At 40.6% G+C, this 20,967-nt stretch overlaps 1 protein-coding gene across 4 annotated transcripts in view; it reads left to right on the forward strand.

The window, feature by feature from the left end:
• The window catches only part of NARS2 (asparaginyl-tRNA synthetase 2, mitochondrial), a 126,560-nt gene that overhangs the window by 8,168 nt on the left and 97,425 nt on the right, over positions 1-20,967 (forward strand). For 2 of the 4 annotated variants that reach the window (XM_040255610.1, XM_040255612.1), the window contains exons 4-5: positions 3,470-3,610; positions 10,133-10,213. In XM_040255610.1, the coding sequence (XP_040111544.1) occupies positions 3,470-3,610; positions 10,133-10,213 (222 nt within the window). The remainder of the gene's footprint in view (positions 1-3,469; positions 3,611-10,132; positions 10,214-20,967) is intronic. The other 2 variants (XM_040255611.1, XM_040255613.1) reach the window with 1 other exon arrangement.

The raw sequence follows: 20,967 nt of genomic DNA on the forward strand, positions 1-20,967 counted from the left end.
AGAAAGCATCTGCTTCATTGACTACATTAAAGCCTTTGACTGTGTTGATCACAACAGACTGGAAAATTCTTCAAGAGATGGGAATCCCAGACCACCTTTTGTGCCTCCTGAAAGGTGTATGCAGGTCAAGAAGCAACAGTTAGAACTGGCTATGAAACAACAGACTGGTTCCAAATTGGGAAAGGAATACATCAAGGCTGAATATTGTCTCCCTGCTTATTTAACCTATATGCAGAGAACATCATGTGAAATACCAGGCTGGATGAATCACTCGCTGGAATCAAGACTGTTGGGAGAAATATCAATAACCTCAGATAGGCAGATGACACCACCCTTATGGCAGAAAGCAAAGAACAACTAAGGAGCCTCTTGAATGAAGGTGAAAGAAGAGTGAAAAACCTGGCTTAAAACTCAGCTTTCAAAAAACGAAGGCCATGGTATCCAGTCCCATCACTCCATGCCAAATAGATGGGGAAACAATGGAAACAGTGAGAGGCTTTATTTTCTTGGGCTGCAAAATCACTACAGATGGTGACTGCAGCCATGAAATTAGAAGACACTTGCTCCTTGGAAGGAAACCTATGACAAGCCTAGACAGTGTATTAAAAAGCAGAGGTATCACTTTGCCGACAAAGGTGCAAAGAAAAACTATGGTTTTTCCAGTAGTCATGTAGGGATGTGAGAGTTGGACCATAAAGAAAACTGAGTGCCGAAGAACTGATGCTTTTGAACTATGGTGGGTGAAGACTCTTGAGAGTCCCTTGGACAGCGAGGAGATCAAACCAGTCAATCCTAAAAGAAATCAATCCTGAATATTCATTGAAAGGACTGATGCTGAAACTCCAATACTTTGGCCACCTGATGTGAAGAGCTGACCCATTGGAAAAGACCCTGATGCTGTAGAAGATAGAGGGCAGGAAAAGGGGGTGACAGAGGATGAGATGGTTGGATGGCATCACTGATAATGGACATGATTTTGAGCAAACTCTGGGAGATAGTGAAGGACAGGGAAGCCTGGCGTGCTGGGGTTGCAAAGAGTTGGGCATGACTGAGCAACTGAACAACAGTAGCTCTTTTACTTCACTTCTCTGTTAGCTTTCTTATTGAAACTGTTTTTGGTCATACAGTTTTTAGGAAAGTTTTTCTAGGTAGGGTCAAAATTTCCTTTAAAATTTTTATGAATATATACTCCCCTAGATGACAGAAAGCTGTTGACCCTCCCCTGTGTTCTGAAACAGCAGCACATGTTGATAAATGGTGATAAGTAGTGCTAATAGATCATGAGTTTTTGTGGACTTTCACGATGCTATGGTGATTTTAAAATTGAATACCAGCTGTATGTATACCGCTGTAGAAAACGTAATCTTTAATATCTGCAATATTCTAAACTGTTTGCCCAACAGCAGAGTGTTTTGCATTTGCTCAGTCATGGGCAACTCTTCACAACCTGAGGCCTGCCAGCCTTCTCTGTCTGTGGAATTTTCCAGGCTAGAATACTCGAGTGGATTGCCATTTCCTTCTCCAGGAGTGTTTTGCATGATTATATCCTAATCTCTGTCTGTAAACAGTGATTGATAGCTAATGGATAGAAATTTGGTAAGTAATATATTAGCTGTCTGATAATAAGTAATTTTGCCCAAAGTCCCAAAGCTAGTACGAAGTCGAGCTGCATTCAAACCCATATCTCTGATTTCACTCCCTTGTACTAATATGGTAGAATTCATGTGGACCATATTCAGTTATGTTAAAAAAAAATGAGAAGGAAAGCATCTTCAATTCAGTTCAGTCACTCGGTTGTGTCTGACTTTTTGCGACCCCATGAATTGCAGCACACCAGGCCTCCCTGTCCAGTACCAACTCCCGGAATTCACTCAAACTCATGTCCATCGAGTCGGTGATGCCATCCAGCCATCTCATCCTCTGTTGTCCCCTTCTCCTGCTACCCCCAATCCCTCTCAGCATCAGAGTCTTTTCCAATGAGTCAACTCTTCTCATGAGGTGGCCAAAGTACTGGAGCTTCAGCTTTAGCATTATTCCTTCCAAAGAAATCCCAGGGCTGATCTCCTTCAGAATGGACTGGTTGGATCTCCTTGCAGTCCAAGGGACTCTCAAGAGTCTTCTCCAACACCACAGTTCAAAACCATCAATTCTTCAGCACTCAGCCTTCTTCACAGTACAACTCTCACATCCATACATGACCACTGGAAAAATCAAAGCCTTGACTACATGGACCTTTGTTGGCTAAGTAATGTCTCTGCTTTTGAATATGCTATCTAGGTTGGTCATAACTTTCCTTCCAAGGAGTAAGCGTCTTTTAATTTCATGGCTGCAGTCACCATCTTCAGTGATTTTGGAGCCCAGAAAAATAAAGTCTGACACTGTTTCCACTGTTTCCCCATCTATTTCCCATGAACTGATGGGACCAGATGCCATGATCTTCGTTTTCTGAATGTTGAGCTTTAAGCCAACTTTTTCACTCTCCTCTTTCACTCTCATCAAGAGGCTTTTGAGTTTCTCTTCACTTTCTGCCATAAGGGTGGTGTCATCTTCATATCTGAGGTTATTGATATTTCTCCCGGCAATCTTGATTCCAGCTTGTGCTTCTTCCAGCCCAGCATTTCTCATGATGTACTCTGCATAGAAGTTAAATAAGCAGGGTGACAATATGCAGCCTGACATCCTCCTTTTCCTATTTGGCACCAGTCTGTTGTTCCATGTCCAGTTCTAACTGTTGCTTCCTGACTTGAATATAGGTTTCTCAAGAGGCATGTCACGTGGTCTGCTGTGCCCATCTCTTGAAGAATCTTCCAGTTTATTGTGATCCACACAGTCAAAGGCTTTGGCATAGTCAATAATGCAGAAATAGATGTTTTTCTGGAACTCTCTTCCTTTTTCAATGATCCAGCAGATGTTGGCAATTTGATCTCTGGTTCCTCTGCCTTTTCAAAAACCAGCTTAAACATCTGGAAGATCATGGTTCATGTATTGCTGAAGCCTGGCTTGGAGAATGTTGAGTATTGCTTTACTAGCGTGTGAGATGAGTGCAATTGTGCGGTAGTTTGAGCATTCTTTGGCATTGCTTTTCTTTGGGATTGGAATCAAAATTGACCTTTTCTAGTCCTGTGGCTACTGCTGAGTTTTCCAAATTTGCTGGCATATTGAGTGCAGCACTTTCACAGCATCATCTTTCAGGATTTGAAACAGCTCAACTGGAATTCCATCACCTCTACTAGCTTTGTTTGTAGTGATGCTTTCTAAGGCCCGCTTGACTTCACATTCCAGGATGTCTGGCTCTAGGTGAGTGATCACACCATTATGATTATCTGGGTCGTGAAGATCTTTTTTGTATAGTTCTTCTATGTATTCTTGGTTTTATGCTAAAACACTGCTATTTAACAAATGCCCTGTAAACTGATTTTATAAAGCAGTATCTTTGTTAGCTTCTCACTTGTTTTTCCTGTTGTTTCAGGCTTTCCCTTTTAAATATAAAGAGAGGCATCCTCTGGAATATCTGAGACAATATCCTCACCTCAGGTGTAGGACTAATGTTCTGGGTTCTGTACTGAGGGTTCGCAGTGAAGCCACAGCAGCTATCCATTCTTTCTTTAAGGTAAGGAGCTTTGCTTCTCAGTGTTCATTCTGGTGAAGAAGTTGAATAAATGTTTAACACTGGAGTAGTATCCTGAAAAGTCTTCTGGTTATTTATTCCAAGCATGCCTTATTATGTGATACCTTTTTCTTCAAGTGATTTAAAATTTTCTATTTATCACTAACTTTGAACAATTTGATTAATGTGTGCCTTGACACAGCTTTTTAATGCTTCTTGTGTCTGGAGTTCATTGAATTTCTTTTCTAGTGCATTTCAGTTTTCACTAGGTTTTTCAGTCATTTTTCATCAAATATTTTTTATGTTACCTGTCTCCTTTGGGGACTTCAGTTACCTGTGTATATTTGGCCACATGATGATATTCCCATAGCTCACTCATTCTTTTTTTTTTTTTTTTTAAATCTTCTTTTCCCCCAGTGTGTTTCTTTTGGATAGTTTCTTTTACTGTGTCTTTTTTGTTCTTTTTGCTTACTGATCTTTTATTCTGCGTTGCCTGATGTGTTGTTGTTCCTGTTCAGTGCATTTTTCACCCCATACATTATAGGTTTCATAAGTGGTTGATTTGGGCCTTTTTTTTTTTCCCAGATCATTAATTTAATTTTTTTTAATTTTTTTTTTACTTGAAGGATAATTGCTTTACAGAATTTTGTTGTTTTCTGTCAAACTTCAACATGAATAAGCCATAGGTATACATATATCCCCTCCCTTTTGGACCTCCCTCCCATCTCCCTCCCCATTGTACCCCTCTAGGTTGATACAGAGCCCTGTTTGAATTTCCTGAGCCATACAGCAAATTCCCATTGGCTCTCCATTTTACATATGGTAATGTAAGTTTCCACGTTCCTCTTTCCACACATCTCACCCTCTCCTCCCCTCTCCCCATGTCCATAAGTCTGTTCTCTATGTCCATTTCTCCATTGCTGCCCTGTCAATAAATTCTTCCATACCATGTTTCTAGATTCTGTATATATGTCTTAGAATATGATATTTATCTTTCTCTTTCAGACTGACTTCATTCTGTGTAATAGGTTCTAGGTTCATCCACCTCATTAGAACTGATTCACTTTTTTTTGGCTAAGTAATATTCCATTGTGTATATGTACCACAACTTATCTATTCATCTGTTGATGGACTTCTAGGTTCCTTCCACGTTCTAGCTATTGTAAGTAGTGCTACAGTGAACAGTGTGATACATGTATCTTTTTCAGTTTTGGTTTCCTCAAGGTATATGCCTAGGAGTGGGATTGCTGGGTCATATGGTGGTTTTTCCCCTAGTTTTTAAGGAATCTCAATACCCTCTTCCATAATGGCTGCATCAGTTTACATTCCCACCAACAGTGCAAGAGCATTTTCTTTTCTCCACACCGTCTCCAGCATTTATTGTTTTTAGACTTTTTGATGATGGCTACTCTGACCAGTAGAGGTGATATCTCATTGTGGTTTTGATTTGCATTTCTCTAATAATGAGCAATGTTGAGCATCTTTTCATGTGTTTGTTAGCCATCTCTATGTCTTCTTTGGAGAAATCAGGGATTTTTGTTTTTTAGGTCTTCCATGTCTCTACTAACTTTTTTGAACATATTCAGCAGTTTTAGTTAAAACTATGTATAGTTTTCATAGCTGTTTAGTAACCATTTTTATGTCCTAACATGTCAGTCAGTTATGAGTCAGTTTTAATTGATTAGTCTCTTCATTAGAGATTATGTTTTCTTGCTTCTTATACCTGCTAATCTCTGATTAGTTGCCAGACCTTGTGGATTTTATCTTGCTGGTTGCTGGATATTTATAAAGCTTCTTATGTTCTGTTCTGGTATGTAGTTAAGTTACTGGAAGGATCTTGCTTTTATGATTTGTATGCTCCCTGGTAGTCTAGTGGTTAGGATTCGGCACTCTCACTGCTGCAGCCCAGGGTCAATTCCCAGTCAGGGAAGCCTTTTTTCTGGGCTTCCCTAGTGGCTCAGATGGTAGAGAATCTGCCTGCAATGCAGGAGACCTGGGTTTGACTCCTGGGTCGGGAAGATCCCCTGGAGAAGAAATGGCAACCCACTCCAGTATTTTTGCCTGGAGAATTCCATGGACAGTGGAGCCTGGTGGGCTGCAGTCCATGGGGTCACAGAGTCGGACATGACTGAGGGGCTTGACACTTTGACTTTCAGGTAAATCTGAAGCAGTGCTCAGTCTAGGTCTGTTATTCCCCACTACTGAGGCAAAGCCTTCCTGAGCAGTCTACCTAGTACCTTGTGAATTACAAGATCTTCCAACCTGACTGTGGGAATAGGCACTGTTTCCTCTAATCATTTTGTATGGTTCTTTCCCTGGCCTTGGATGGTCTCCTCACATGCATGAGCTGATCATTCCTCCACTTGATCAATACTGATCCACACTCCAGGGTGACTCTGTGTGTCTCTGGAGTTGTTGCATACCTCTCTGCTCTCTGGGACTCAGTCCTGTCAATTCCTGCCATTTTGGCCTCAGACTCTCAGCTCTGTCTCTTCAACTCAGGGAATCTGCTGAGCTTTGCTTTGTTTATTCCTGCTTCCTGTTGTCATCTGGGAAATCTTAAAGCAATAAGCTGGGCTGCTGGTGGGGTTCACTGTGTTTGTTTCCTGTCTCTCAGGGTTCACTCTCCTTTGTTGTCTGATATCCAGTGTCTTGAAAACTGTCGTTCCATGTGGTTTGCTTGTGGATTCTTTTGTTTTGTTTTTTGATTGTTTCAGACAGGAGGATAAATCTAGTTCCTTTTTCTCCATCTTGGTCACAGAGATTTTATATACAGTAAGCACTAATTTTAAAGGATTATTGATGATCAAGTAGGTTGATCTAATGACTAAAGACCTTTGTCTCATTTAGCTTTGCTTTTCAGCCATTTATTCCCAACCCAGGAAAGCCACAGTGGAATGTAGTTGGTCAGTAGATGAGACCCTCCTCCCATGTGGTGGATGGAAGGGCTCCAAAGGCGAGAGTGAGCCAATAGATAAAGTTCAGTATTATTCCATGTAGTTTTGGAACTCTTCCTAAGGCACTTCTCCACATCCAGCTCATTTGGGAAGATTGACAGCATCCCCTTCCCTTGGACAGCATCCAACTTCATGCATGCACAGCCCTGCTATAGAGCACAAGAAAATTCTCACTCTTTGCAGAGCTCCTTAAGAGAGAATTTCTGGTGTGACAGCTAAAGAACAGCATGGCTTTAAAGCATAAGAATAAACAAAGGAAAATAAATCACATTATACAGTGTCATCCTGTTATGGTTTAAAGAGGTGCATTTTCATATGCTGTCATAAGCTTTCTCACACAGCTTCCATGTGGCTTTTCAGTAATGCTTGAACTATACAAACAGAAAATTTGTTCAGGTGTAAAAGTATTTTCCCCCATTTGTCTTCAGCTATTAATCAGTGGACCTGCTTCAATTCTGAAAGTTTTATGGATTTCTGGCCACTAGGTGGTGGTATTGGCTGTCCATTAACAAGTGGGCTTTTCCTAATTCATGCATTTCACTTTTTTTTTAAAACACATTTGTTTATTATCTGAAGTTTTTACAGATAAACTACTTTTATATGAGAGAATAAACTAGAAAACTCTGAAGTCAAAGAATCAGCAAAGTAAAATTTAAAAAACATTTTGTGCTGTGCTTAGTCGCTCAGTTGTGTCTGATCTTTGTGACCCCATGGACTGTAGGTTGCCGGGCTCCTCTGTCCATGGGATTCTCTAGGCAAGAATATTGGAGTGAGTTGCCATGCCCTCCTCCAGGGAATCTTCCCAACCCAGGGGTCTTTTAGGTGATTGAAAATAATGGATTTTTGCAGTGTTAGACATGTTTATAAAGATAGGCACTTTTGAATCTTAAAAATTCACTTTTTAATTGTAATTGTAAGGCCCTACAAAACATAATCTTGATATTCCCCTTTTAAGATGTTACCCACTTGTATATGAGTGTTATAGGACATACTAAATTATAGTTATATATTATTCTGTACTGGGTGCTGTTTCTATGTTTGTTACTTTAGGCTCTTGAAAAGATGTTAATACGTTTGCCCTTTCTTGGTGACTTGAGTTTCTTCCTCTGAGTATCAGATTGTTTCCTTCTCAGCATGGCAGTGCCTCAAAGCCTGTCACAGTGGGGAGTGTTCTTTGACGCTGGGTTAAATGACCCTGGACTGCTGTGTCTTTGAGTTCCCGTGACTGCTTTTTATGGGTGTGTTTTTGGGTTTTGTTTTGTTGGTTGGTCTCCTCCTGCTGTCACTGTTTGCCAGTGGTGCGCCTGCAGCCAGCAATTGCTGTCCTGTTTCTTTACTGTTGAGTCTGATTAAATAATGATACTTGTTTTTTGTGTGTTAAAAACAGTCCATGAGTCTTTGAGTAATACATATGGGCCTTAGTACACGAATTTTTAATTTTCACGTACTCATTGTTTTATCATATCTGGTTGTAGAAATATGTATCTGTCCAAATACTTAGATATTTAGAGGTGGTGGGTGAGATCTAAATAATTGGGCCACTATTTTTGCCCCCTTCTCTGGCATTTGTATCTCTAGTTAGGAACCCCTTTGCTATGGGATGGGATAAGTACTTGACACCGGAACCCCATTGGAGGCAGCCACTGACAGTACCCTTGCTGTTTATTTTCCTACTTTGCTGTTCACTTTCTCATTTTTGGACTTTGTTCTCACCTTTGTTATTCCTTTGTACCTTCTTCTTTATAACTTTTGGTGGTAATGTTACAGTCTTAGATATGATAGGCCTTGCTAGCACTGTTTAGACTTAAAAAGCTGGTGACGCCTTTTGGGAGGTTTAGCATTATTTGAGTAATTTTTATTTTTTTAAATTCCATCCAGTTATTTCCATACGATTTACGGCATTGTGTCTCGTAGCAGTTGACCAGTTCTAACTCTGGCAATTACAATCAGCCGTTAAATTTTCTCCTCCCTTTCCCCTCCCTCTCGCCACCCTCATTTCCTTTGGATTTTTCACTTCCTTTCTTTGTTTACTACACTCATGCTCATAGTTGCCTGCATTCATGTGGAATAAATGATTCATGTCCATAATTCTTGGCTCCTGGGAGATAAAAGTTTAATGTAGTCATGTTATTGATTCTGTTTCATTTGTTCTCTATAATGTGCTCTCTGCAGCACTTCTCCGAATGTTGTTCCCAGATTAAGTACATATTTGAATACTTCCTAAGACTCCTAATTTATAGCTTGAAAATGTAATCATTCTACCTCATAAGGCAAGTACTTGGCTGGATGCTTTGTATCCTAGCCACAATACTTGAATTCAGTCTTATTAGGAAGGAAGGGGCAAATATGGGAGGCCCCTGGTAGTGCACTGACATATTTTACATTTTGCCCGTGAACGGCAGAATGTGGCAGAGATTAGATGTATATATGAGTTTCCCCGGTGGCTCGGCTATGAAGAATCTGTGTGCAGTGCAAGAGATGCCAGTTTGATCTCTGCGTCAGGAAGATCCCCTGGAGGAGGTCGTGGCAACTTACTCCAGTATTCTTGCTGGGAAAATTCCATGGACAGATGGGCCTGGAGGGCTACAGTCTAAGGGATTGCAAAGAGTTGGACACAACTGAAGTGACTGAGCACACAGGCAGATGTTTATATATATATGAATTTATTATATTGATTTCAAGAGCAAAATGTGTCTATTAAACATATATTCTTCTGCCTTTGCACATAAATTCACTATAGCTGCCCCCACCCCTACCTTGCAACATTTATGCTGATTGTAACCTTTTACCTACATCCATAGTCAAAATGAAAGTATAACTTTGAAGTTGCTGGGTTATTTCAATTTTACTAGTAACAGCTTTGGTGGTTCACTAATGGAGATAGTCTCAGACTTCGGAGTGGAAGAATTGCAGTTGGGTGCTTTAGGGTTTGCTGCTCAGAATCTTCTTGCCGCCGCCACGTGCAGTGCACTGTGCTAGCAGTTTAGTGGCAGACTTCCCTAAATAATATTTCTGCCTGTTTTGCTCTTTGTTTCTTCAGTCCCTGGTTCCCAATTTTTTTCCTTTTTATAGTTGTTACAATTTCTTATCCCAAAATAATTGAACTTAATATTGATCACTTTGTATTCCCTTAGTAATGTGGGCAACATCATGGTGCATTAGCCCGAGTGAGCGAGTGTGTGTTAAATCACTACCAGTATGTTGGAGAAGCGAGAAGAAGAAATGGCACCAAAGAGACAGCCTGAGCACCCAGGTTCCAGTTGCAGCTCTGACACTGACTAGTTGTGTGGCTTTGGCCTCTCATTAAATTTCTCTGGGCCTCAGTTCCTTATCTTGGAAGTGAGGAGGTTGGACTAGATATTGTCTAAGTTAGTTTGGATTTATTAATAATATTTTTGTGCATAATAAACATTCCATTTGATATTTCAGTAGTTTTATTTGTGTGATTAAGGAGAAATTTGATGTGACATTCTCCTAGTGCTATTTTAATTATATAAAAAGGTGTATATTCTTGGAACTGTTTCACAGACAGATGTACTGAGACAAGTGGTTTCTCTCTTTCTTCCAGGACAGTGGCTTTGTGCATATTCATACTCCAGTAATCACATCCAATGACTGTGAGGGGGCTGGAGAACTTTTTCAAGTTGAAGTAAGTTGTGCATCCCACTTCAGAGGACATATTGCTTGCTAATATTTTTCATTTGAGAGTTGATTTAAATTTAATGAGAGTTATATGGATAGACCATGACCAGAACCTGAAGGTTTATTGATAATAATCCTTAAAAAAACATACATAGAAAATTTGTACTTCTTTAATTTTCTGTGCAACCAGCTATATTACTTACATTGTGACTTAAAGAAGTTAATTTTTATTTATTTTTTAATGGAAGGATAATTGCTTTACAGAACTTGGTTGTTTTCTGTCAAACCTCAATGTAAATCAGCCATAGGTATACACGTGTCCCCTCCCTCTTGAACTTCCCTCCCGTTTCTTTTCCCATCCCACCCCTCTAGGTTGATACAGAGCCCGTTTGAGTTCCCTGAGACCTACAGCATATTCCCTACATTACTGTTTTACATACAGTAATGTCAGTTTCCATGTTACTCTCTCCATACATCTCACCCTCTCCTCCCCTCTCCCTGTGTCCGTAAGTCTGTTCTCTATGTCTTTTTCTCCACTGCTGCCCTCCAAATAAATTCTTTGGTACCATCTTTCTAGATTCCATCTTTATGCATGCATTTATGTACGATATTTATCTTTCTATTTCTGACTTACTTCACCCTGTATAATAGCTCTAGGTTCATCCACCTCATTAGAACTGATTCACTTTTTTTGGCTGAGTAATATTCCATTGTGCATATTTACCACAACTTTATCCATTCATCTGTCGATGGACATCTAGGTTGCTTCCATTTTCTAGCTATTATAAATAGTGCTGCAATGAACAATGGGATACATGGGTGTTTTTCTATTTTGGTTTCCTCGGGGTATATGCCTAGGAGTGGGATTGCTCGCTCATATGGTGGTTTTATTCCTAGTTTTTAAGGAATCTCAATACCATCTTCCATAGTGGCTGCATCAATTTGCATTCCCACCAACAGTGCAAGAGGGTTCCCTTTTCTCTACACGCTCCCCAACATTTATTGTCCGTAGACTTTTTGGTGATGGCCATTCTGACCAGTGTGAAGTGGTACCTTCATTGTAGTTTTGATTTGCATTCTTCTAATAATGAGGGATGTTGAGCATCTTTTCATGTATGTGTTAGCCATGTGTATGTCTTTGGAGAAATGAATGTTTAGGTCTTTTCCCCACTTTTTGATTCAGTTGGTTGTTTTTCTGGTGTTGAGTTGTATGAGCTGCTTATCTATTTTGGAAGTTAATCCTTTGTCAGTTGTTTCAGTTACTATTACTGTCTCCCATTCTGAGGGTTGTCTTTTCACCTTGTTTATAGTTTCCTTTGCTGTGTAAAAACTTTTAAGTTTAATTAGGTCCCACTTGTTTACTTTTGTTTTTATTTCCATTATTCTAGGAAGTGGGTCATAGAGGATCTTACTTTGATTTATGTCATTGAGTGTTCTGCCTAGGTTTTCCTCTAAAAGTTATATATTTTCTGGTCTCACATTTAGGTCTTTAATCCATTTTGAGTTTATCTTTGTGTATGGTGTTAGGAAGTGTTCTAATTTCATTCTTTTACATGTAGCTGTCCAGTTTTCTTCCCATCACCACTTATTGAAGAGGTTGTCTTTGCCTCATTGTATATTCTTGCCTCCTTTGTGAAAGGAGTGGAATTTTAATTTACTACTCTATTTGCCTTTTTGATAACTGTGAAGTGATAAGCTAGAGAAATTTGAAGAAATTAATAAAAATTCTAAAATATCTCTTATACAAATTCAAGCCCCAGTTAACATTTTTGGGTATAATTCTTATTTTAAGGGATAAACTAAAATAGAAAAGTATGCATGTGAATATTTTCTCTTTTCAGAGTCTTTAGAAAATGTATTTTTCAGAAAAATGATTTAGTCTCTATACCTCATGAAGGCTTTTATTTCAGTCCTTTGTTCAGCAATTATTTTTTGAGCTCCTTCTATGGGCCAGGCATTGTTAGCCTGCACTTGTTGCAGGAAATTTAAAAGTTACCAGTTTTTCTTACTTGTAGGCACTTGAAACCCTTTCACTTGCCAGTTAGACAGCCTGTTTAAAATCATTGACCAGTTAGTATAACAGCATACAAAAAGAAATATGTGTTGTTGACTGGTGCTTTTTGTATTTATTCACTGATTTCTATGTCTCTGAGAGAAGTCAAAATTCTTTATACATTTGGGTGATTCCATCAAATGACAGGACCTGTATAAAACTACTCTCTGTGGTTCAGTATGTTCTGAGTCTTGGTAATGATGCTTTCTCTTCATGTAATCGAACAGTGTATTCACTACAAGAAGTTGTCCTGACATGAGGGGACATATGTACACCTATGGCTGATTCATGTTGATGTTTGACAGAAAACAACAAAATTGTGTAAAACATTTATCCTTCAATTAAAAAATAAATAAATTTTTAAAAAGGAGTTTTTTCAAGTATGAAGGGAATTATTAGGCCCAAATTAAATAAAAAATATTTGTGTAGCAAACTTAAATAAGATAAATTTGGAGCTAAGTGCTTTACCACCAGAGAAATCCTCCAGGCAAGTCTGAATGATTAGAACATGTGTGTTTTGGACTCTAACCAACACAAGGCAAGTATAAATATATAGAAAGGGGAAAATGAATTTCTGAAGCTTAATAAATGAGAGGGCTTCCCTGGTGGCTCAGTGGTAAAGAATCCACCTGCCAGTGTAGGAGACTCACATTTGATCCTGGCTCAGGAAGATTCTCTGGAGAAGGAAATGGCAACCCACTCCAGTGTCCTTGCCTGGGAAATCCCATGGACAGAGGACCCTGGCGTGCTACAGTCCATGGGCTCACAGAGAGTCAGACACAACCGAGTGACTAAACAGCAGTAAAACAAATAAGAAGTGTTCTATGTTCATAGTTCTTTCAGGGCCATGCTGAGGAATTTTAGATAGTGGAATTAGCTTTGTTTATTCAGAGTGTCAGAAAGATGATATAAAGATGTCACAGTTCTGGTTGGTGAAGCAGGTGAGTTTGCAGGATTTGAAAGAGAAAGGAGTGCGCATTCCATTCACTTTTTTATTTTTTTAAAGAATTGTTATTTATTTTTGGCTGCACTGCACCTTCATTGCTGTGTGGACTTTTCTCTAGTTGGGTCGAGCAGGGACTACTGTCCAGTTGGATTGAGCACGGGCTACTCTCTAGCTGTATCGAGCGGGGGCTGCTCTCTAGCTGGGTCGAGCGGGGGGCTGCTCTCTCTCCAGCTGGATCGAGCGGGGGCTGCTGTCTCTCCAGCTGGGTCGAGCAGGGGCTGCTGTCTCTCCAGCTGGGTCGAGCGGGGGCTGCTGTCTCTCCAGCTGGGTCGAGCGGGGGCTGCTCTCTCTCCAGGTGGGTCGAGCGGGGGCTGCTCTCTCTCCAGCTGGGTCGAGCGGGGGCTGCTCTCTCTCCAGCTGGGTCGAGCGGGGGCTGCTGTCTCTCCAGGTGGGTCGAGCGGGGGCTGCTGTCTCTCCAGGTGGGTCGAGCGGGGGCTGCTCTCTCTCCAGCTGGATCGAGCGGGGGCTGCTCTCTCTCCAGCTGGATCGAGCGGGGGCTGCTCTCTAGTGGCAGTGTGTGGGCTTCTTGTGCAGCGGCTTCCCTTGTTGCAGAGCCTGGGCTCTAGAGCACTCGGGCTTCAGTAGCTGCAACGCATAGGCTCAGTAGTTGCGCCTCATGGGCTCTAGAGCGTGGGCTTAGTAGTTGTGGCACACAAGCTCAGTTGTCCTTGGCATGTGGGAGCTGCCCGGACCAGGGTTCGAACCCATGTCCCTTGCATTGGCAGGTGGATTCTTAACCACTGGACCACCAGAGAGGTTCTTTTCATTCACTCTTGATGCTACTTATCCTACAATCATCCCTGGTTGTATACTTTTTTCCTCTTTGTCTTAGAGCCCTAGTTGAGTTCTCACAATATGTTTGATCCTCATGATTCTGCAGTGAGTAGAATATCTCTGAGAAGATAAAAGAAATTAAAAGCATGAATTAGAGATTCTGGCAAAATCTAAACATTGATAGGAAGTAAGGTGAAACTGCTTTATGTATGTATTTGAGGTTACAGTGTTACCAGTTTTAAGTGGTATGTATGAAATCTAGAGGATAATTAGGATCATGAGAACTGACTTGATCAGAAACATCTTCAAAATAAGTATGTAAATTAACTGTACCGTGTGTGTGTGTGTGTGTGTGTGTCTGTGTGTGTCTGTGTGTGTGTGTCTGTGTGTGTGTGTCTGTGTGTGTGTGTGTTAGTTGCTCAGTTGTGTCTGACTTTTTGTGACCCCATGGTCTGTCCATGGAATTCTGTAGGTGAGAATACTGGGGTGGGTTGTCAGTCCCTTCTCCAGGGAATCTTCCTGACCCAGGGATCAAAGCTGGGTCTCTTGCATGGCAGGCATATTCTTTACCATCTGCGCTTACCAGGGAAGCCCCCTGTACTGTACACTAGGGAGAGTATTTTAGGTAGGGGAACAGTGTGAGCAGAGTCAAGCAGTTGAAATAAGTGTGGAGGTTTTCACTGGGCTCTGGATGGAAGATTAGAAGATTTATATTGGTGAATCATAAAGAATAAAGGTAGGGTGTAGGATACTGTTCCATGGTTTTCAGTACAGTGGCAGAGCTATGCAGCCATCCTCACAGTTTACTTTTAGAGCATTACATCACCCTGTATTGAAACTTACTACCTACCCATTAGCAGTCCCTTCTCATTCCCACCCCAAGCTCTAGGTAACCACTCAACCACTCTGTATAGATTTGTCTCTTCTGGAGTATTTCATATAAATGCAGTCATACTACATATGGCCTTTTGTGTCTGGTTTTTTTCATTTAGCACAAAGTTTTTGAGGTTCATACATGTAGCATGCAACAGTACTTGATTCCTTTTTATACCTGACTAGTATTCTGTTGTCAGAGAAGGCAATGGCAACCCACTCCAGTACTCTTGCCTGGAAAATCCCATGGACGGAGGAGCCTGGTAGGCTGTAGTCCATGGGGTCGCTACTAGTCAGACACAACTGAGCGACTTCACTTTCACTTTTCACTTTCTTGCATTGGGGAAAGAAATGGCAACCCACTCCAGTGTTCTTGCCTGGAGAATCCCAGGGACGGGGGAGCCTGATGGGCTGCCGTCTATGGGGTCGCACAGAGTTGGACACCACTGAAGCGACTTAGCAGCAGCAGCAGCAGTATTCTGTTGTATAGATGTCCAGTGTTTTATATATCCATTTAGGCATTGATGGATATTTGAATTATTTCTACCTTTTGGCTATTATGACTAATGCTACTGTGAACACTTGTGAAAACATTTGGGTATTATTTCTCTTGGGTGGAATTGCTGGATCACATGGTAGCTTTATGTTTAATATTTTGAGAGACCACCAAACCATTTTCCAAAGTGACTGTGTCATTTTACATTCCCAGCAGCAGTGTATGAAGGTTCCAGTTTCTCCTGAGTATAGCCAACATTTATTATTGCTGCTCTTGTTTTTTTATTATAGCAATACCAGACAGTGTGACGTGGTATTTCACTGTGGATTTTCTGTTTGTCTTTTTCTTTTGATAAGATACAATTTATATGTTATATGTGATTCATATTTAAGCTTTTAATTACAGTTCTATGCCAAAATGTGGTAGATGAATAATCACATATTGTGAAATTAAATTAGGCTGAGAAAATCTTGGAGTAGTACTTTACATAATAGGAACAGTATTCAGGTCTAGCATTTATACATTTAAATACTTTTAAAAGTGAAGAATAAATTGAAAGTCTATTAAATGGAACCTGTGAAGGTGTGTAGTTTTATGTCTGAATCTTATACTATGGGAACTCTCATACTGTGTACTGAAGTTGGTATTAGATTGTTTTGCTTTTATTGTTATTGTGGGTATTTATGTAATATAAACTATATTACTGTAACCATTTTTAGTGAACTGTTCATACCATATAGTCACAGTGTTGTAGAACTATCACTGCTATATAGTTCCAGAATTTTTCAGCACCCCAACAGAAGCTCTATAGCCAAAATTCCTCATTCCCTTTTATCTCCAATTCCTAGTAATCTCACATCTACTTCTTGTCTCTGTGGATTTCTGGATATAAATGGAATCATACAGTGCATGGCCTTTTGTGTCTGCCTTCAGTTAATTTGTATCAGAATTTTATTTTTTATTGCCGAATAATATTCCATTGTATGGATATATCACATTTTGTTTAACCATTCATTCATTGATGTTCATTGCGTTGTTTCCACCTTTGGTTTTTGCAAATAATAATACTATGAACAGTCATGTTAACATTTTTGTTTGAACACCTGTTCTCAGTTCTTTTGAATGTATTTCTAGGAGTGGGATTGCTGGGTCACATGTTTATGCTCTGTGTTTAAGTTACTGAGGAACTACCAAAGATTTTCTGCAGTGGTTGCAGCATGTTATATTCCCACCAGTGATATTTGAGAGTTCCACTTTTACTGTATTCTCACCAGTGCTGATTATTTTCAGTTTGATTATAGCCATCCAGATAGATGGGAAGTGGTTATCTTGTTGCTTCCATCTGCCATTCCCTAATGTCTAAGAATGTTGAAGATCATTTTGTGGCTGTTGACCATTTGTATATCTTCTTTTGAGAAATATCTGTTTCAGTCCTTTGCCCAATTTTTAACTGCCTGATTTGTCTTTTTGTTGTTGAGTTATAGGAATTCTTTATTCTAGATACAAATCTATCTTTTCCCCTCCCCCCACAGTGTGAAGTCTTCAGTGTTGCCCCTCAGTGGGTACAGCCTGGGGTATGCCCACTACCATCCAGGGATAACATTGATTCTGGCAGGACTCTTTTTGGCTATTTCTTTTCCAGACCATACTCATCTCTTAAACTCTACTAATTACCCCTGCTTGCTCTTTTGTTTTCGACAGTGTTCACGGACGTAGGTTACTTCACAGACTGTTGCAGTCAAATTCAGGCAACTTTAAAGATATGCTTCCTAAGGTCAGTTTTTGAAACTTATTCTGACCCCCAGAAGGTCTCTTCCTACCTGTCTGTTTCCATTTCTTTCTGCAAACTAGCAGATCTACAGTTTATTCAGCCTTTATCTCCAATGAATGTCAGTTTCTTCCCAGTGGCCTATCACTACAACCACAGTTTTTAAGAGCACCCTTAGGTTTGAGCTTAACCACACCTTGTTGCTAATGAAGTCGGTTCCTTTGGAGAGAGACTTGGAAGTCTGGTTTATGATTTCTTCTAGCCCTGGTGACTCTGTGAATCAGGCTCTAGGGCTGAGGGCAGGAATAATGGACACTTCTCTGAAAGTGACATTACAGTTTAGGAGCTGAGTGCTCAGTTGAGTGGTGGCTACAGCCCCAGGCCTCGTTGGTTTGAGCTGGGGCAAGAGAATCTGGGTCTAGTGTTCTTAGCAGTTCCTCACCAAAGGTAAAGCCTCCATTCCAGGAGCAGGGACTGGGCAGAAGAAGGGAGCTGCTACTTCTCGGCCACACTCACACTCTGTGTAGCTTCAGCATTGAGTAACTGTGGGCAAGATGAGAAATGCCGGCATGCTATGGTGCTCATCCTGCTGAAATAGTTCTCTGCCTAAGAACTGGGGTTTAGAAGAACCCTGTGTCCTTGGCATCAGTCTGGAGTGGAGATTCTGTCCTGCTTAGCTGTGATGGGGAACCGCAGGAGCAAGATTGTCGTTTATAGACACCACTAAAGTTCCTTGTCCTTACCAAGTTCTAGTAGATTTTCTTGAATTCCATGTTTTTTCATTTGCCATTAGCACTTAGGACCACTTTAAGGGACTTCAAAAGGCTGGAATGGAGGTAGGTTTTGTTTTTTTTCTTTTTTTATAACTTTCACCAGTTTCACAGAGGAGTGGGTCTGTGGAACTCCCCACACCGTCATGCCAGAAGAAGAAAAAGCCAGTCGTTTTTGGACTACTTTTTACTGCCACGGTTCTCAACATCCTACTTTTAAAATGTGAATAACACTGTGCGTGCTTTCATGCTCAGTTATGCCTGAATTTTTGCGACCCTATGATCTGTAGCCTATCCTGCTCCTCTGCCCATGGAATTTTCCAGGCATGAATACTACATTGGCAGGCAGATTCTTTACCACTGCACCATATGAAAACTTAACATTGCTAATGAAAAATAAGGAAAATGTAATATGTATTCACAAAAGCAGGCTGATGTAGACACCGAAGGCTTCTCTTCCAAACTGTTGTGCGTTCTAGAAGTGGTAATGAGAACTTACTTGGCCTTGGGAATTTTGGTGCTTGTGAATTCTTATGGCTAAGTTATTTATGGCACACATCACTTTAGTTCTTCTTGATGTGTTCACTTTTCAGTACTCTTCCCTGTCTCTTTTAATCTTTTTATATAGGATGAGGGCTACTGCTGCTAAGTCACTTCAGTTGTGTCCAACTCTCTGTGACCCCATAGATGGCAGCCCACCAGGCTCCCCCGTCCCTGAGATTCTCCAGGCAAGAACACTGGAGTGGGTTGCCATTTCCTTCTCGAATGCATGAGGGCTAACCCAAGTCAAACCTCTTCTCCAAGCAACTCTTTTCTTCCAACCCCTGTTTAGTTGTCATTTCCTGTTTAGTAGTTTAGTTGTTCATGTCCTCTAGTTGTTCTTTCACATTAGTTTTGTTTCCTCATCTAGATTGTAAGAGCCTTATGGGGGAAACTGCCCTCCATACTACCTGACAATGGTGGAAAATTTGTATGCTTGTTGATGATACTTGGGGGTTCTTTTAATTTTGTACAACTTTCAGCCTTAAGACCAGTCATTTTCATGAACAACAAGGACCTCTGTAAAGCACAGGGAGCTGTACTCAATATTTCCTAATAACCTGTAAGGGAAAAGATTCTGAAAAAATAGATATGGATGTATATATAACTGAGTTACTTTGCTGTACACCTGAAGCCATTGTAAATCAACTATGCTTCAGTTGTAAAAGAAGATTTTGACTAGTCATTTATTTTTCTGTTGAGGATTTCTATTTCTATTAAGGAAGTACAGTTTTTGGATATCAAAGATGCCTAGGACATATCTAGAAGTTAGGTACTCATAGTACATTCACCCCTGGAAATGGGGCCCACTGTTCTATATTATTTGAATTTTTGATCATATGCATATATTATGTAAAAAAAGGTGATTCAGGTAAAAGGTTGTCATTGTTTAGTTTCTTGGTGGTGTCCAACTCTTCGACAACCCCATGGACTGTAGCCTACCAGGTTTCTCTGTCCATGGAATTTCCCAGGCAAGAGTCCTGGAGTGGGTTGCCACGCCTTCCTCTAGGGGATCTTCCCAACCCAGTGACTGAACCCATCTCTCCTGTGCCTCTTGCCTTGACAGGTGTGTTCTTTACCACTGAGCCAGATGAGGACCCATCTAACATTTGTAAAGTATGTTAAATCAACTAATATCTGTATAGTACTTTCAGTTCAGTTCAGTCTCTCAGTCATGTCCGACTCTTTGCGACCCCATGAACTGCAGCATGCCAGGCCTCCCTGTCCATCACCAACTCCCGGAGTTTACCCAAACCCATGTCCATCAAGTCGGTGATGCCATCCAGCCATCTCATTCTCTGTCGTCCCCTTCTCCTCCTGTCCTCAATCTTTCCCAGCATCAGGGTCTTTTCAAATGAATCAGCTCTTTGCATTAGGTGGCCAAAGTATTGGAGTTTCAGCTTCAACATCAGGCCTTCCAAAGAACACTCAGGACTGATCTCCTGTAGGATGGACTGGTTGGATCTCCTTGCAGTCCAAGGGACTCTCAAGAGTCTCCTCCAACACCATGGTTCAAAAGCATCAATTCTTCAGCGCTCAGCTTTCTTCACAGTTCAACTCTCACATCCATGCATGACCTCTGGAAAAACCATAGCCTTGACTAGACGGACCTTCGTTGGCAAAGTAATGTCTCTGCTTTTGAATATGGTGTCTAGGTTGGTCATAACTTTCTTTCCAAGGCGTATCTTTTAATTTCATGGTTGCAGTCACCAACTGCAGTGATTTTGGAGTCCAAAAATATAAAGTCAGCCACTGTTTCCAATGTGTCCCCATCTATTTGCCATGAAGTGATGAGACCCACTTCTACAAAACAAGAGAAGACTCTACACATGGACATCAACAGATGGTCAACACTGAAATCAAATTGATTATATTCTTTGCAGCCAAAGATGGAGAAGCTCTATACAGTCAACAAAAACAAGACCGGGAGCTGACTATGGCTCAAATCATGAACCTCCTTATTGCCAAATTAAGACTGAAATTGAAGAACATGGAGAAAACCACTAGCCCGTTCAGGTATGACCTAAATCAAATCCCTTATGACTATACAGTGGAAGTGAGAAATAGATTTAAGGGACTAGATCTGATAGATAGAGTGCCTGATGAACTATGGATGGAGGTTCATGACATTGTACAGGAGACAGGAATCAAGACCATCCCCAAGAAAGAGAAATGCAAAAAAGCAAAATGACTGTCTTGAGGAGGCCTTACAAATAGCTATGAAAAGAAAGGAAGCGAAAAGCAAAGGAGAAAAGGAAAGATATACCCATTTGAAAGCAGAGTTCCAAAGAATAGCAAGGAGAGATAAGAAAGCCTTCCTCAGTGATCAATGCAAAGAAATAGAGGAAAACAATACAATGGGAAAGATTAGAGATCTCGTCAAAAAAATTAGAGATACCAAGGGAACATTTCATGAAAAGATGGGCTCAATAAAGGGACAGAAATGGTATGGACCTGACTGAAGCAGAAGATACTAAGAGG

Source organism: Oryx dammah, unplaced genomic scaffold, assembly GCF_014754425.2.
Source record: "Oryx dammah isolate SB20612 unplaced genomic scaffold, SCBI_Odam_1.1 HiC_scaffold_15, whole genome shotgun sequence".
NCBI lineage: Eukaryota > Metazoa > Chordata > Mammalia > Artiodactyla > Bovidae > Oryx > Oryx dammah.